This window comes from Lutra lutra, chromosome 14 (assembly GCF_902655055.1).
Source record: "Lutra lutra chromosome 14, mLutLut1.2, whole genome shotgun sequence".
Lineage (NCBI taxonomy): Eukaryota > Metazoa > Chordata > Mammalia > Carnivora > Mustelidae > Lutra > Lutra lutra.
Window position 1 is genome coordinate 36,765,321 of NC_062291.1, and position 19,052 is coordinate 36,784,372.

At 37.6% G+C, this 19,052-nt stretch overlaps 1 protein-coding gene across 5 annotated transcripts in view; it reads left to right on the forward strand.

Annotated features, from left to right (window-relative positions):
* The window catches only part of SAMD8 (sterile alpha motif domain containing 8), a 52,092-nt gene that overhangs the window by 26,419 nt on the left and 6,621 nt on the right, over positions 1-19,052 (forward strand). For 3 of the 5 annotated variants that reach the window (XM_047702320.1, XM_047702321.1, XM_047702322.1), the window contains exons 2-4: positions 901-1,493; positions 11,904-11,999; positions 13,978-14,095. In XM_047702320.1, the coding sequence (XP_047558276.1) occupies positions 901-1,493; positions 11,904-11,999; positions 13,978-14,095 (807 nt within the window). The remainder of the gene's footprint in view (positions 1-900; positions 1,494-11,903; positions 12,000-13,977; positions 14,096-19,052) is intronic. The other 2 variants (XM_047702323.1, XM_047702324.1) reach the window with 2 other exon arrangements.

Consider the following 19,052-nt stretch of genomic DNA (forward strand, 5'->3'; position numbering starts at 1 on the left):
GCCTTTGTCTCCTGTGTATCTTATAAACCTTACACAGATCCAAGTTACTGAAAGTTTTAAAATGGAAAAAGAATATAAACAGAACTGTATGGATCAAGGTAGTAAAAATTATTAGTACTTTTTGAAACAGTACATTATTGGCCTTCTATAAGCCAACATAAAGTTTGGGTCTTCAAATTTGTGAGTACATCAAAATGACAGTTTTCTTTTAAAATTTTTGTCACTGAAATCTCGGTGGTAGTTTAAGAAGGAAATTGCTTAATCAGTTCTATAATGGTATATTCAAGGTGTAGATAGGAACTGAGCTATTAAGATACTTAAAGATATTTATATCTCATCTACAGGCTTTATATCTGTTGTAGAAATTGTTATTTGTATAGTGGATAGAAATATGTTTAAGGAGTTTCCTAAAACTAGTTATCTATCTGCCTTTGTGTTTTATTTTTGTTTTTGTTTTCTCATTTTGGAGAGGTGGGAGATACTTAATCAAACATGAAGATTTCTGAAATTTGGTTTATTTTTATGTATTACATATCTTTCTGTATCTCATTTTATGAAAAGCATTAATATAGGATTTTTCTCAATTCTCAACAGTAGGCTTTTTCTAATTAAGTTATGGTTGCTATGGTGTGGAAAGGCCATTTGTAAAGTAACTTTTTGTAAAAATCTTTAGTCATTAGCCTTCCTTCTGCTGTGGGTTTATATGCGTAAAATTATTAGAATGTTAATCTACTGAAAACCAATCACTGAGTAATTGTCATTCCTTTTACTCTCTTCTAGAAGTTAATAGATCAATGTAAATAAATTGTTGTTTCTGGTATGTTTGCATGTTTTTGGTCTTAACGGAGTTGTTAGGACACACTGAAGATTTTGTTTTGTTTTCCTATTTTCCCTGGACAGGCAGTGGAGGAGGAAATGGCTGTTCCTAATCACCTTTGCATTCGTCGCTGGACAACCAAGCATGTAGCTGTTTGGCTGAAGGATGAAGGCTTTTTTGAATATGTGGACATTTTATGTAATAAGCATCGACTCGATGGAATCACATTATTAACATTGACTGAATACGATCTCCGGTCTCCTCCTCTGGAGATTAAAATCTTAGGGGACATTAAAAGGTTAATGCTTTCAGTCCGAAAATTGCAGAAAATACATATTGATGTTTTAGAAGAAATGGGATACAACAGTGACAGTCCCATGGGTTCCATGACACCTTTCATTAGTGCTCTTCAGAGCGCAGAGTGGCTCTGTAATGGGGAGCCTTCACATGACTGTGATGGACCCATCACTGATTTGAATTCTGATCAGTACCAATACATGAATGGTAAAAACAAACATTCTATTCGAAGATTGGACCCAGAGTACTGGAAGACCATATTGAGTTGTATATATGTTTTTATAGTATTTGGGTTTACATCTTTCATTATGGTTATAGTCCACGAGCGAGTGCCTGATATGCAGACCTACCCACCACTCCCAGATATCTTCTTAGACAGGTAAGTTTTAATTCTAGTTGCCAAGTTTGTAGAAAGTGCTATAACACAGTAATAATAATGTATTTATGATCATTATGTTTTTTATTATTATTTTGGTTGATGCACACTTTGTTTGCTTTATCTGGTAATCTATGCAGATATACTTTGAAATTGCCTTTTTGTCCTGGAGTAAATTTAGACATTAAGCCTGTGTCAGTGGGAAAGGTCACTGCCTTTTTTTTTTTTTTTTTTTTTTTTTGTAGCTATATCATAGCTTGGGCACTTGAGATTGTAAAAGGGTTTCGTGGAATGTTGTCTGTAATAAATGAAATTTGGTTACTTTTTTTTTTTTTATGATGAATGGGGTTCAGCTTTTCCAAAAGTAGGGGGAGGACTCCTGTATTACCACATAAATTGGAATTATCACAAATAGTACAAACTGATTCATTGATAATATCTTATTTTTATGAAATGCTGAGTGCATAATAAAGAATATAGTATATGCATATGAAAAATAAGACTAGAACAAATTTCAAAACTGTTAGCTTTTATATTTGTGATTTTTTTAAAGCTTTTATAGTTTGTAGAGCTTTCTTGTTTGTTTTTATAAACTGTTTTACCCTTCTGAAAGTGCCTTATAGTATATGTTTTTTTTAAATGAAATGAATCAGTATATCCATATTACAATGTCAGAATGACATACATACCACATTTTGTTCCTCTCAAACCCTGACTAAAAATATAGTAAAGAGGTTTTTGTTTGTTTAAGTGGAAAGCCTACAAAGATAGGGCAGATAAGAGAGGAAAAAGCAGTCATACATTTTTGGAAGTTTGAAAATAGATGTTTGAGTGGCAACTAACAGATCTAAAATAACTTAATTCTAAAACAGCAGTTAGGAAAACAGAACCAACCCAGTCTGTGTTGCAGATTTCTCAAAGTTCTGGATATTGCAGGTAAAAGGGTGGTGCTAAATACGAAGAATCTAGTGAAACTGTTTAAGAAGCTGTTAGATCCCTATATCTCCTCCTCTATTCCGTACAGTTTTCCCAACTAAAAACAAAAGAACCTAAGGAAGTAAGGAAGAAAGCATGTGGATATCTGGGGAAAGGGTATTCTAGGCAGAGGAAACAAGGTGCAAAAAAATTTTGAATTGGTAGTATCCTTAGCATGTTCAAGAGACAGCGAGTGAGAGATGGAGAGAACTGTTGGAGATGAAGTCTGAGAGGAGACAGGAATCTAGATTGTATAGTGACTTGTAGACTGTTTTATGGACTTGAGCTTTCATTCTGAATGAAAAGGGAAGCCATTAGAAAGTATTTAGGAGAAGAGTACAGTGATCTAACTTCCATTTTAAAAGGTACCTATAGGGGCGCCTGGGTGGCTCAGTCGTTAGGCGTCTGCCTTCAGCTCGGGTCATGATCCCAGGGTCCTGGGATCAAGCCCCGAATCGGGCTCCCTGCTCTGCAGGAAGCCTGCTTTTCCCTCTCCCACTCCCTCTGCTTGTGTTCCTTCTCCGCTGTGTATCTCTGTGTTAAATAAATAAATAAAATCTTTAAAAAAAAATAAATAAAAGGTAACCATAGTTGTTGTTTTGAGAATAGCCTGGGTGTGGGTGTGGGAAAGCAGGGATTAAATTAATTGAATTCATCTAGACAGAAATGAGGTGAATTGGATGAGAATAATAGTGGGAGAGATGGTGTGAAAGAGTCAAGTTCTATTCATGTATTTAGAAAGCACCGTGACAAGATTTGCTGATGGATTTGTATGTAAAGTGTAAGAAAAAGAAAAAAGTCAAGGATTACACTTGAGATTTTTGACCTGAGCATCTGGGTTGGAGTTGCCCTTTACAGAAATGGGAAGACTATGGAAGAAGCTGAGTTGGAGAGAAAAAATAAGGATTTGGTTTTGGACATGTCAAATTTGAGATGTCTTTTACACAAGATCAGATGTCACATAAGAGACAGAAAGATGAGCTGGAGTTCAGAGAGATACAGGCCGAAATTTGGAAGTTGCCATAATAGGTAAAGCCATGATGTGAGATAAAGTATTCTAGGGAATGAGTTTGGAAGAGGAAAGAAGATTATAGATGGAGCCCAAGAACAGTGTAATGGAAGTCTTAGAAGTAAGGCAAAACCAGCAAAGACAACTGAAAATGTTAGGGCAGAAAGAAAGTAGTATTCTGGAAGCAAACTTAAAAAAAAAAAAAAAAAAAAAAAGAGGGCAGGAATAATTAATAGTTAACTGTGTGAAGTTCTGCTGACGGATCAAGTAAAGTGGATAATTGATGACTGGATTTAGCAAAGTGTTGGTCATCTGTGACCTTTACGAGAGTCAGTAAGAACAAAAGCTAATTGTTAGGATTCAGAAGAGAATAGGAGACTTTCTGGAACTTAGCTAAAGATATATATCCACAGGGGCGCCTGGGTGGCTCAGTGGGTTAAGCCGCTGCCTTCGGCTCAGGTCATGATCCCAGGTCCTGGGTTCGAGCCCCACATCGGGCTTTCTGCTCAGCAGGGAGCCTGCTTCCTCCTCTCTCTCTGCCTGCCTCTCTGCCTACTTGTGATTTCTCTCTGTCAAATAAATAAAAAAAAAATTTAAAAAAAAAATTAAAAAAAAAAAGATATATATCCACAAATATGAAACAACATATGTATAAATTTATTCATGTGACATTATTTGTAGTAATTGTAAAGATTGGAAAATTAAATGCTTATCCATGGAAAACTGATTGAATATACTATATTCAGAGTCTATATAGCAGAGTACTATTTAATCAAACAAGAGTGAGGAAGATTTCTAAGAACTGATATGAACTGGTTTTAAGTGTGGGGCAAGGAAAGTATAAAATGAGTAAAACAGCTCTTGTTCCATTAACCATGGGAGTGCATAAAACCAATGAAAGCATGTCAAAAGAGTGTATGAGTCAGCTTGAAGGGACTTGCACTGAGCAAACTGGGACAATTGGAACATCAAAAACATAATTATGGTAATGGATTCTAATATATTGAGTAAGAGAGTCTGTGAATCCATAGTGATAAAAAATGGTGGGGTGAGAGGGGATATTCTTCAAGAATAATATGAATAAACTTAGATGGCCTCTTTTGCAATATCCAACCTATTAATTGATTCAGGCAAGTCATCAGTTGATGCTAAAATCATTAGGTGAAAGGTCAAGGATGTTCACATAATCTGAATATATCTCACATTTAATTATAGGGAGAATAAGGTACCTTGATGATGGCATGATCTGACATGCATTGTTTTAATCAAAGAACAAATACAGCCTTGCTGTGGGACAGAGTGACATTATGTGCATTGGATGTGATGTTCATCATCTATAATCTTGCCCCTCCCAAAATATAACCTGAATCTAATCATGAGGAAATTTTCAGACAAATCCAGAACATGGAATAGTTCTGAGGCTGAGGTTCTATATAGACTATATAACCAAGGCATAGTGGGAGAAAGGAGGAAGACTGGCCTGGAAGAAAAATGAGGATCTTATTTTTAAAGTTTACAGTTCAGTGGTTTTTAGTATATTTACAATTGTGCAACCATCACCACTAATTCCAGGACATTTTCATCACCCCAGAGGGAAATCCCTGTCCATTATCAGTCCCATTCCATTCCCTCCTCCCTCCATTCCCTGGCAACCACTAATCTATTTTCTGTATCTGTCGATTTGTCTGTTCTGGACATTTCATGTAACTGGAATTATAAAAGAAAAGGTGGCCTTTTCTTGTGATTGGCTTGTTTTTTTTGTTTGTTTGTTTGTTTTTTTGTTTTTGTTTTTTTTTAAAGATTTTATTTATTTATTTGACAGAGAGAGATCACAAGTAGAGAGAGAGGAGGGAGCAGGCTCCCTGCTGAGCAGAGAGCCCGATGCGGGACTCCATCCCAGGACCCTGAGATCATGACCTGAGCCGAAGGCAGCGGCCTAACCCACCGAGCCACCCAGGCACCCTGGCTTGTTTTTTTGTTTTGTTTTTTAAACTTTTTTTTAAGATTTTATTTATTTATTTGACACAGAGAGAGAGATCACAAGTAGGCAGAGAGTCAGGCAGAGAGAGAAGAGAAAGCCGGCTCCCTGCCAAGCAGAGAGCCTGATGCGGGGCTTGATCCCAGTACCCTGAGATCACGACCTGAGCTGAAGGCAGAGGCTTAACCCACTGAGCCACCCAGGTGGCCCTGATTGGCTTCTTTGATTTAGCATAATGTCTTTAAGATTCATCCATACAGTAGTATGTATCAGTACTTCATTCCTCTTTATTACAGAATAATACTCCATTGTATAGATATACTACATTTGTTTATCTGTTCATCAGTTGATGAATGGTTGTCATTTTTTGGTTACTATGAATAATGTTGCTTATGAACATGTATGTACAAAATTTTATTTAGACCTATATGTGATTTTCAGTTTGCAATGGGGATTTGAAGCCAAATTTTGCCTTTTTGTAGTGCCTCCCACTACAAATCTTTATGCTCTTAAGCATGTAAGCTTTATTCTTAGGAGAATGGTAGCAGGTAGTGTCAGTGTTCTTCCTTATGTACTTTCAGATCTCTTTTTCATTTTCTTGCACATGGATACTCCCAACATCCACCAAATGTGTCTCTGTTGAAGAGCTGCTTTTGAGCTCTTGAACACGTTTTATATGCTTGGAAAGAGAGGCAAACATGCTTAGGACTTTATATCCCACCAGCAACAGCCCTTAGCCAATGACTAATGAGATTGGGTATACATATTTTGTTTCTCTTCAATCTAATTGGAACAACATTTAGGTCAGACCTATACTGTATTTCAAATTCCACACAGGATTGAGCCATATTTAACCCTTGCTGTAGTTACTCCACAAGGCTTTGTTTAATGTCACCCTTGCCTTGCCTACTTGCCTTCCTGATCTCATTTCCTCACTACACTAAGGTTTCTCTTGGGAACACACCTATTCACTTTCACACTGATCTTTGTTTCAGAGTCTGCATCTAAAGCTTATGTCAACAATCCCAAGAACTTTAGCACATCATAAATAGAAATTTAGAAGGAGAAAGGGATGCCTCTATAGGCAGGTCCACTTAACAACAGTGAGAGGGGTTAGTTGATAGCCATAATAGTAACAAGGGAAGAACCAGAAGCACTATAAAAAGCTAACATAACTAAAGGAAAAACTACTCTAGTCTGGAGCTTAACCTTTGTTCCTCAGTAGTCCCTGAAGTCATTCCCATGTTCAGTGCAATAATCAGTGTTCACAATCATGACTAAATTACCAAAGAAAAGTTAAATTTTTATCCAGAAAAAAGAGGCATATCCATGTGTAATGCATTTTAGAAAACTTTGCATCAAAATAAATATGAGATATTGAATAAACATTTCCTTACAACACTTCACTAAAATGACAGTAAAAGGAGATAAGGGGGAACCCTACAATCCCATGAAGGCAAAAACAGTGATAATGCTGAAAGTTTGGAAAGTAGAACGCTGAGTCCCTATTGTAAAATTGGGAATGGAAACTAGCAGTGTCCAAGAGGTGAGTTTATTTGTATTTCAGAGCTCCAGAAAAACTCTCAAAACAGGTGGCACCAGGCATCTTTCATAACCACATACAGATAAATATGGGAGAATTGGTTGAAAAGCAACTTACAAAGCTTTTAGACCTCTATTCCAACAGAAGATAGGTGGAATATTCTCCAGACCAGTTAAGTGTGAGGGACTCTGAGATACCATGCCCAGATGGTGTTTTCAGTATGTTTTCAAGGTGGTTACTATAAATTTATATACTGATCACTGAGACTTCTAGCTCCCTTCCTTAAGTAGCCAGACTTCCCATCCCTACTCCCACCCGGAGCCAGTTCTCTAGGCAGAAAACAGATTTCTCTCCTTAGAAAACCTGCACAAGAGAAGAGGACTCTAGATATTGTGGTAGGGGAGATATCTCTATCTCCTCAACCAGACCTCTGTTCTATCACTCTGCAGTGAAACCCACAACATGACAAGCCCAGTCTGTGCATACAGAGCATCAAATTATTATTTTTTTAGTACTTCACTGTCAAGTATGAATGGTCAGTCAAGAATGATCAGACATTTAAGGAAAACAGAACAATGCAAACAGAAAAAAGCAAAGTAGGAAATACAAAATAGGGAACAGAAGAACACTTCAAAAAAAAATAAGCATGTTCTCACAGATAAGAAATATTGCATTTTACGAGACAGTAACAGTAGGCTATAAAAAAAAATTCAGAGGAGGGGTGCCTGGGTGGCTCAGTGGGTTAAGGCCTCTGCCTTCGGCTCAGATCATGATCTCAGGGTCCTGGGATGGAGCCCCACATTGGGCTCTCTGCTCAGCAGGGAGCCTGCTTCCCTCTCTCTCTCTCTGCCTACTTGTGATCTCTCTCTCTCTGTCAAATAAATAAAATCTTTAAAAAAAAATTCAGAGGAAAGAAAAGCTTTTGGAAAATAAAAAATGAAAGTAGAAATTTAAAATCCAGCAGACTAGTTGGAACACAGATTTGAAGAAATTGCCCAGTATGTAGAACAAATGAAAAGTAGTGGAGAGGTCAGTCAGTGGAGCATGCGACTCTTGATCTTGGAGTTGTGGGTTTGAGGCCCCCCATTGGGCATAGAGATTACTTAAAAAAAAAAAAAAAGAGGAGAAAAGGTAAGATCATCCAGTTGACCCAATAGCAGACAAAAACAGTAAACAAAAAACATAGAGAAAAAGGGAAGATAACTATTAGGATGTAAGGAAATTTCCCAAATTCAAAGGATGTGGCTTTCCAGATTGAAAGGGCCCACTGAGCACTCAGTACAAGAAATGGAGAATTTCAAAACACTGGATTTAGGCTGAAGATCCTAAAAGCTTCTTAAGAGACAGATCAAGTAACATACAAAGATTAGAAATCCAGATAGCATCAAACTTCTTTGCAAGAGTGGAAGCTAGAAAACGAGAGCAGTTATCTTTAACTTTCTAAGAGAAAATAAGGTCTAACGTAGAATTCTCTGTCCAGGCAAACTACCAGTTAATTATAAGGCTAGAACCAAGGAAATTTTTAAGTTTGTAAGTCTTTAAATATTGCAAACTTTCCAACCCCACATCTAACTAAAATTGCTAAAATGAAAAAAAAAATGTAAAATACCTGATGAGAATTTAGAGCACCTCCTACTCTTCATATATTGCTGGTAGGGATGCAGAATGACAGAACTGCTTTTAAAACTGTTTGACAGTTTCTTAAAAAGCTAAACATACCCTTAACATAGGACAAAACAGTCTCACTGCTAAGTGTTTGCCTAAGAGAAATGAAAACGTATGTTCATACAAAGATGTATAGTGGTCCTTTATTCAAAGCCACCCAAAACAGGATATATCCAAATATCCATGAGATATCCAAAATATACATCCACCAGTGAATGGATAAAGAAATCATAGATAAAGAGTGGATAAAGACTTACACATGAAATAACATGGGTAAATCTGAAATATATTATGATAAGGGAAAATAGCCAGATACAAAAGGTATGTAGATAAATACTGTGTGATTCCATTTATATGCCATTCTGGGAAAGGTAAACCTATATAGGACAGAAATCAGTTGAGTGGTTGCCCCACAGCTAGAAATGAGAGAGGGGATTGATTATAAAGGGGCACAGGGGAGCTTTTTGGAGTGATGAAAATATTATATATCTTTATTGTGGTGGCGGTTATATGACTGAATATGTTTGTCAAAACTCATTGAACTGTACACCCAACAGAGATGATTCTCTTCTGGTTGTTAATTAAGCCTCAGTAAAATTAACATTAAAAACAAGTTAAGGGGGTGCCTGTGTGGCTCAGTCATTTGAGCATCCCGACTGCTGGCTTCTGCTTATGTCATGATCTCAGGGTTGTGAGGGAACACTGCATGAGGCTCTAAACTGGGTGCAGAGCCTCCTTAAGATTCTCTCTCTGCCCACCGCTTAAAAACAACAACAACAACCAAGTTTATCCTTCGCCTGTGTTTCTTAGAAAATGACTGGAGGATACACATCATCAAGACTAAGGAGTAAATTGAAAAAGAGGAGAACATGGATTCAGGAGCCAAAGAATCTAATACAGAAAAGGTGAATTTCCAAGATGAAGGTCAAGTTTTATTTCAAAAAAGAGCCATACAGGAGGACTAGAAAATGCAACCATACTAAATTGGGGGGGGGGGGAGCTCTAGAAGAAATTTCCCCAAAAGAAAAAATTGAAATTGATAGAATAGTTTGAAGATGAATGGTGATAGGCATACAAGAAACAGAGCAAAAAAAAAAAAAAGTTGTATTTTAGCTCTAGAGAGTTCTAAGGATTTCTGCTATAAGAAAAGGATTATTCGGGGCGCCTGGGTGGCTCAGTGGGTTAAGCCTCTGCCTTCGGCTCAGGTCATGATCCCAAGGTCCTGGGATCGAGCCCCACATAGGGCTCTCTGCTCGGCGGGGAGCCTGCTTCCTCCTCTCTCCTCTCTCCTCTCTCTCTGCCTACCTCTCTGCCTGCTTGTGATCTCTGTCAAATAAATAAATAAAATCTTTTTTTTTTTTTAATAAATAAATAAATAAATAAAAGGGATTATTCTCTACTGACTCAGCTGTAAATGATATTTACAAACTTATGTTAAGTAAAAGCCAAAAAAAAATTTTTTTTAAGATTTCTATTTATTTTATTTGACAGACAGAGATCACAAGTAGGCAGAGGCAGGCAGAGAGAGGGGAAAGGAAGCAGGCTCCCTTCTGAGCAGAGAACCCGATATGGGGCTCCATCCCAGGACCCTAGGATCACGACCTGAGCCGAAGGCAGAGGCTTTAACCCACTGAGCCACCTGGGTGCCCCGCAAAATTTATTTTTAAAAAAGTTGTGGAACAATATCGAGAATAGGGAAGAGAAAATGGGAGTGGGTGGTACGAGGGGGGCTAACTAAAATATACAATGCTAAATAAGACACGAGAGTGAAAGTGATTACCTCTGGGGAGTAAGAATTAGGTAGGGGGTGGGACAGAAAACTTAATTTCATCCTAAACATTGTAAAACTGTTTTACATACATATATACACACACACACACACACACGCACGCACATATTTTTGGACACGCATGTATATGTATAGGTACAAATACGGTTTTTAAAATGTTCATTTTAAATGTTTATATAATTAAAAGTCATTTAAAGGAATCTTTCTTTTAAAGATGTATTTTTTGAGGGGGGACGAGCAGAGGGAGAAAGAGAAAATCTCAAGCGAAGTCCATGTTAAGCACAGAGCCCGATACCATGACCATGACCATGACCTGAGTTGAAACCAAGAGTCAGATGCTCAACTGACTGAGCCACCAAGGCACCTCAGGAATCTTTCTTTTATCTGAAAATGTCTGATATATGAAATAACCCATTCCCCAGTAATGCCAGATAAATAAGGCCGTAATAGATTAAAAATACAGAGTCTTTTTTCTGAGGTAACAAATAAAAGGTAAGTCCCTGCCTAAAGATGATTGGCTCTCTTCACTTACTCTGAAAAAGGTTTGCAGTAGACTATTAATATCTTTCATTCAGATTTCATGTTTTCTTTTTAATAAATATCTTTATTTTCTTATAAAATGAACACATTATTGTACAAGAATTCTTAGTGGAAATGTTCAAAGAATAAAAATAAAACAATAATCCTACCAGATGACCTGTTTGCACTAACTCATTTTCACATTTACCCTATTCCCTCCTGTGTTGTCTTTTTCTCCTCCTCCTCCTTTTATGTATGTATTTATTTATTAAGATTTTATTTCTAAGTAATCTCTATACCCAGTCTGGGGCTCAGATTTAAAACCCTGAGATCAAGAGTCACATGTTCCACTGACTGAGCCTGCCAGGTGCCCTCTCTCTTTTTAAATTTAGGAATGTGACATATACTTCACTAATGAATAATCACGGGAGCTGTGGATTTGGTGAAGAAAGAGAAATCAATTGAAAAGAGAGAAGAAAACAGGGATATAAAACAAAGGAGGGCACAGAGAAATAAAGGAGTAAAACAAAACAAAAACTCTATTGCCTCTAAAACAAAACCAAATTTGTTATAAGAAAAAAAAAAAAGTCAAGTTCAAGCCCTGATTCTTCAGTTAGCACATCATGCATGAAGTGAAACTTTTCCCATTGATGTTGTGGACAATTCTGTATCCAGGTCTACCATGCTACAGAGAAGAAGAAAAGGGTTTTTAACCTCTTCACAGAGAACCATTAATTGGGAATCACAGACAGCAAAGAGATTTTGGTAAATGGAATACTTCATGAAACAGGTTCCCCCCCCCCCAGTTTCTTTGAGTACCATCTCCTAAAAGAGATAAAAGTTAATAGGAAGCAATTAGAAGAGTATCTTATTGCAAAGGATGTCAATTACATACATACACTTCTTGTCCAAAATGTAATTTTTTTCTGTTCCAGTGTTCCTAGAATCCCATGGGCCTTTGCCATGACAGAAGTATGTGGCATGATTTTGTGCTATATTTGGCTCCTGGTTCTTCTTCTTCACAAACACAGGTACCTCAGTTATGCCATTAAAAGACAAAATATTTTGACTGTCTTGGATAAAGTTCATCAAACCTTGTTTCTCCCTTTGTAGTTTCCTTGTTAATTTCCTTTAGTCGTTACGAAAAATGCCTCGGGTTTGATCAACAAGAAAGTCACTTTGAGGTAATACCTACATATTTAGTAGTATTCTGAATATATTCTGCAGGCAAAGATCAGAGATGGTGATGTTCAGCCATGAGCCAACCGCTGATAGTCTAGCTGTAACTTTCTTTGAAAACAAATCAGAAGTGTTTTTGTGGAAGAATAGAAACTCCTCCAAGGACAGTCTTTGGTCATGGACAATGTTTGAATGAAAGAAATTTTCTGCTTGGAGAAGGCCTATTAGAAAAGAGATTATTTTGCATACCATGTACATCTAGTCAGTGTGGTTTGCTTAAGATGATACAGGAAATTGCTGGATAGGGAAAGGGCTTCTTTGGCACTTTCACTAAGAAATATAAAGGAGAGAATTTTTTTATTAAAATGAAGTGTAAGGGGAAGCTTCTTTGCTACTTTAATGCAGGGAAATTACTTGATTTAAGTAAAAAAATAAGGCATAATGAAAAAATTTTACAAACTATGTAGCTAATAGATCTGGGTTTCCATTGTCTGTGGACACTGATGAAGAACAGGGACACTTTTTTGAATTTTTTATCCTCTCCTCACCAGGAAGGATTTGAGGTAAACCAGTGATGGGCTTTAGGTCCTAAGCAGCAGTTATTTCATTGCTTTGATGGTGAAAAGAAAGGTTGATCATTGCTATTGTCAAACTGGTAGGCTGTCATTTGCTTCGTTTCCTATTTTCCAGCAATATTTTTTAACTCTGGATTGCTTAAAAACAGAGGTGGTTTAAAAACGTGTAATATCACTGCTGCTTTGTGGTTTAACTTTGGCTCACAAGACCCTATGAATTTGAATTTTCCACTCTTCAAAACAAGAAAGAATTTACCATACAGGAAATTTTGGTAGGTTTAGCAAAGCACAGCAGTGGCCAGTTAATTGCAAGTTTTGGTGTTTAATTGGTCAAAGAAAGTGTTTCTCTCCAATGTTTGGCCTTTGTACTGCTTTCATTAGAATCACCTCGCTTTTGTTAAAATGTGATTTCCTAGGTTCCATCCCAAGTGTACACACTAAAATTTGACATTTCTTGTGTTCATTGCTTCCTTGAGGGTGAGAAGAGCATTTTGAAAACATGTAAATCATAGTCCCTGTGCTTAAGATTATTATAGTCTGTTTTGGTTTGGACATTTTAAAAAATAATATGACAGCACAAGTGATATCACAATGCAGTTCAAAATTTTTGCTAGGTATACTTAATATAAAACTTAGTATTTAAAAATCTTAGTATTTTATACTTTAAGTTTTAAAAAGTTAGAGAATGTTTAAGATAGCTACTATCAGTAACCAATTTACAATTTTATTATTCAGCAAAAATTCCCTAAAATCCTGTTTAATTTTACCTCTCATAAAGTAAATAATTAATGAACAATATATGAATAACAGCATTAAGAGTCAGTACTAGTCCTTCTTTTCCTGGATAGTTCCTTTACTTTCTCTTAGCCATATCTTATCAATGAAACGATGCTCTTAGGTGAGCACTGTCTAACATGGCAGATACTAACCACAGGTGGCTACTTAAATTAATGAAAATGAAATGAAGTCAAAATTTACCTCCTTGGATGTATTAGTCACATTTCAAGTGCTCAAGAGCCACATGTAGATAACCTCATTGGGCAGTGCAGTTATAGAACAGTTCTGTCATTACAGAAAGTTCTATTGGACAGTGATATTTCAGATCTAAGATTTCTTTAAGATTTCTGTCTTCTTCAAAGAATCTAGTTCTGGTAGTTTTCCTGCCTGCTCTCCCTTTAAGTAAACACTTGATTCCTGGAGATTTTTGGTTTGCTTTCTTCTGATCTTTCTCTCTTTTTGGTCACTCTGTTCACAGGTCAATACTTCTCCGAAGGCTCTGTAGTCTGATGGGCACAGTATTCTTGCTTCGCTGCTTTACCATGTTTGTGACCTCCCTCTCCGTGCCAGGACAGCACCTGCAGTGTACTGGAAAGGTAGCCTGCTACCTTCTTTATCATTCTTTCTTATTCTTGGTGGGTTGACGGCACCATATTTGTAACAGGGCTAACACTTTGCTTTTAGTGTTAAAATGCTTTTTAGGGGCGCATGCGTGGCTCATTTGGCTAAGTGTCCAACTCTTGATTTCAGCTCATGTTATGATCTCAGGGCTGTGAGTTTGAGCCTCCAGCATCAGCTTATGCTGGCCATAGAGCCTGCTTAAGATTGTGTCTCTCCCTCTCTCTCTGCCTGTCTCTCCTTTCTAAAGAATAAATAAATAGATAAAATGTTTAAAATGTCCTTTTTAGTATTTTTAATATCTGTAATAAACCTCTAGAAATACTTTGGTAGAAACCTTAAGCCAGAATCTACCTCCTTGTTACATATGTCCATTGATACTGGTTCTTTGCTGTGGAGCTATGGAAAACAAGTTTCTTTCAATTATCATTTTCCCTTTCCCACCACCCTGAGCATCTTTAGTTCCTCATATTGATGTGGAAATGTTCAGGTTCAGAGCAAAGAAAGAATTCTTGAGGCATCTTCGCTGCAAAAAGGTGGTTTTATTAAAGCACAGGGACAGGACCCATGAGCAGAGAGATCTACACTGGGGTTGTCACAGGTGACTGATTGATTATAACTTTCAAATTGAGAAGGGCTTAGGGACTAGCATTAAGTCTCTAGGGAATTGTGGAAACAAGGTTTCCAGGGCTTTGAGGGGGCTAGCTATTGTTAGGACAAGGTCATTTATTACTGTCTAGTAAAACCTTAGTCATGACACCCTTCAGATGTATATCAGGGGTCCATTATCTTGGAGGATGGCTACTGCCATATCTTGGGGGATAGAGATAAAGGAAGTTTCCAAAGGAATTTTTTTTTTTTAATTTATTTGACAGACAGAGATCACAAGTAGGCAGAGAGGCAGGCAGAGAGAAAGAGAGGAGGAAGCAGGCTACCCGCTAAGCAGAGAGACCGATGCTGGGCTCTATCCCAGGACCCTGGGATCATGACCTAAGCCGAAGGCAGAGGCTTTAACCCACTGAGCCACCCAGGCGCCCCTCCGAAGGAATTTTTTTTTTTTTTTAAAGATTTTATTTATTTCTTTGACAGACAGAGATCACAAGTAGGCAGAGAGGCAGGCAGAGAGAGAGAGAGAGGGAAGCAGGCTCCCCGCTGAGCAGAGAGCCCGATGCGGGACTCGATCCCAGGACCCTGAGACCATGACCTGAGCCGAAGGCAGCGGCTCAACCCACTGAGCCACCCAGGCGCCCCCGAAGGAATTTTTATATGTTAAAGGAGACTTATAGGATCTTGGAGGTCAGGATAATGTTAAGCTAAAATTAATTGCCTTTTGCCCTTAGCAAAGTATTAACATCGAGGCCCCTGAGTTCCTAGAGGAGGGTCATTCTGCGTGGCTCAAGGACTTGTCAGTGGGCTGTAAGTTGTAAGGAAATTTAATTTTTTTCTTTTGCCTTTGTTCTCCATATAAATATAACATGACAGTGGTCCCTTTGATGTCCTTATCACTTCTTTTTAAAAAAGTTTTCCATTTGACTATATTCCGCTTAAAGTACACACTATTATAAACTTCACTCTTTGCTGGGATATCCTAAATAATGGCCAACTTGTTGTTTTTGTTTTAAATTTTGTAGCTTGTTTTGGTATATTATAGACAATATCTTCTCTTCTGATTAAATTGAGAGAGGAGAGATTATGCAGATGGGAACAAAAAAAAATTTTTTTTAAACCTGAAAATCACCTGTACTTTACATACAGAATTGGCCTTCGTGACTCATTAAATTTGGACAAAAGAATTTATTATCCTATTTCTCTAAGCCTCCGTGCTTTAGTTATTTATTGCCGAATACTCAGATATCTGTGTTGGCACCTTTGTTGTTATTTTAATATTGTTTGTATATGTGTAAAACAAAATTATGTGTCAGCTCTTCTGTTACAATATAAATAGCTGAAATGCCAACAAGGAAGATTAAGTGGCCAGAGGATCACTAACTAAAACTACAGCCCCGAGCGGAAGGGTGACAGAACTTTCTCCGGGTGTTAGGAGACTGACCAGTAAGCAAAGGAGAAGGGTTAATATGACACTTAGGATTTATTGTGAAGACCATGTTTTATTTTTCTGAAAATATATAAATTAAAAAGTAAAAACATTATTCCCTCTTCTTTCACCCATCCCATAAATAATCCTGTTAACAGTTGGGTATATAGCCACATAGACTTTTTTTTTTTTTTTTTAAAGATTTTATTTGAGGGATTCCTGAGTGGCTCAGTTGGTTAAGCATCTGCTTTTGGCTCAGGTCATGATCCCAGGCTCCTAGGTTTGAGTCCCACATCAGGAAGCCTGTGTCTCCCTCTGCCTGCCACTCTGCCTGCTTGTGCTCTCTCTCACTCTCTCTCTGACAAATAAGTAAATAAAATCTTTAAAAAAAAATATTTTATTTGAGAGAGAGAGCACAAGCAAGGAGGAGGGTTGGGGGAGAGGGAAAGGCAGTCTCCCGGCTGAGCAGGGAACCCAGTGCAGGTCTCGATCCCAGGACCCTGACCAAGATCATGACGTGAGTCAAAGGCAGCCATCCAACTGACTGAGCCACCCAGGCGCCCCCACATAGACTGTTTTTAAGCATATGCACACATTCATATAAGTTTATATAGTAGATACTTTTTAAATAAAAGATAAGATTATATTATAGACATTGTTCTTCGGTTTATATTTTATTTAATATTATGTTGTTTACTTTTTTCCTAAAGAAATACATATGGCTATATCTCATCTTTTTTTTTCTTAAGATTTTATTTATTTATTTGACAGAGATCACAAGTAGGCAGAGAGGCAGGCAGAGAGAGAGGCGGGGGCGGGGAAGCAGGCTTGCCGCTGAGCAGAGAGCCTGATGTGGGGCTCGATCCCAGGACCCTGGGATCATGACCGGATCCGAAGGCAGAGGCTTTAACCCACTGAGCCACCCAGGCACCCCTGTATTTCATCTTTTTAATAGCTGCAGTGTCCATTGTATGATTTACCAGTTTCCAAATTATGCACATTTATGTTTTTTCCAAATCTTACTATTTATAAATCATGCTATCATAAATGTTCTTGTGCATTTATGCATTTTCTGTTATTTAATCACCTACTTAAGATAAATTCCTGGAAGTAGAATTATGAAATCAAAGAATATGCACATTAAATACATACTGCACAGATGTCCAGCAGAAAAAGCAAATTTATCACTACTACCAATACTATATTCATGTCAGTTTTCCCACTCCTGTGCCAGCACTACTCAACTATCAATTATTGGAGTCATTGCCATTCTGATTCATGAAAGATGGTGATATGAGACTTTTACAGTTTTATGTTTTAAAGGTTATTATTTATTTTTTAGAGAGCATGAGCAGGGGGAGGGTCTGAGGGAGAGGGAGAGAGACAGAGCGAAAGAGAGAAAGAGAGAAGCAGACTACCAGCTGGGCAGGGAGCCCACCTCTGGGCTTGATCCCAGGACCCTGAGATCATGAGCTTAGGCGAAGGTCGACGCTTACGCCACTGAGCCACCCAGGTGCCCCTACAGTCTTAATGTTTTATATTTCTTATATAAATTTCTTATATATATAAATTTCTTATATATAAATTTCTTAATATTTGAATTTATTTCTGCACATGATGTGAAGTAGAGATAGAGTAGTTTTCCCCGGGTATAGTATGGTAATTGATTAGAAGATATTTTAAAGAATAAAAATATAAGCTTATTGTACTGAAAAGAGAATTTTCTGTAGCAGAGGGATTTGTGGGTCAGCCACTAAAGAGAATGTTATATGTGCATTGGGCTATAATGTGTGCTACAAAAATAAATTAGATACCATTCCTCTACAGTATGGATAGCCCTCTTTCTGTCTCTGATGACTGTGTTTCATTATCAGTTAGTTATATATGGACATTTCTATTCAAATCTGCCCTAAATACTGTTAATTGTTTTTACATTATAATATAACCTACTTATTGACCTGTATCATTTGTAGCAGTTGTTAAAAATAGGAAGTTAAGGTGATAGTAACTAGCAATCAAGTCTCTTACAGTAAACTCCATAGGGCATTTTGATTGAAATAAAGTAATTGCTTGAAATCTCATTCCCAGAAGTAGGAGGTTTAGGGACAAAACCAAGAACCTACCTGTTTTTGAAATGTAACAATGGACCCACCTTAAGGAAAGAAAATACGGAATATATAGGACATTTAAAATTGGAAGGGATGGGACGCCTGGGTGGCTCAGTTGGTTAAGCAGCTGCCTTCGGCTCAGGTCATGATCCCAGCGTCCTGGGATCGAGTCCCACATCGGGCTCCTTGCTTGGCGGGGAGCCTGCTTCTCCCTCTGCCTCTGCCTGCCATTCTGTCCGCCTGTGCTCGCTCTCTCTCCCTCTCTCTCTGACAAATAAATAAAAAATCTTAAAAAAAAAAAAAAATTGGAAGGGATAAGGAGACTGGGTATCTGAGCAATGATTGTTTTCTTTTGACTGGCATCACTTGCTTCCTGCCCTTGTCTGAGAGATATTTTCCTAGCAGTCTCTGTTCTTCACTGCCTGATTTTTTATTTTCACAAGATTACCATATCCAGTCCTATTCTCATTAGAGGTCTTAGAAGAACCAAACTATGTGTATTTTAGTAACCTCTCTTTTCTTTTCTCTAATAATAAATCCCTTTTCCTGTCCTGCCCTTTATAAGGCAGAAAGGGAAAGCTAGGTAGTACATAATCAGCAAGTGAGATTTCTTTTTTTTTTTTTTTTTTTTAAAGATTTTATTTATTTATTTGACAGAGAGAAATCACAAGCAGAGAGGCAGGCAGAGAGAGAGGAGGAAGCAGGCTCCCTGCTGAGCAGAAAGCCCGATGTGGGGCTCGAACCCAGGACCTGGGATCATGACCTGAGCCGAAGGCAGCGGCTTAACCCACT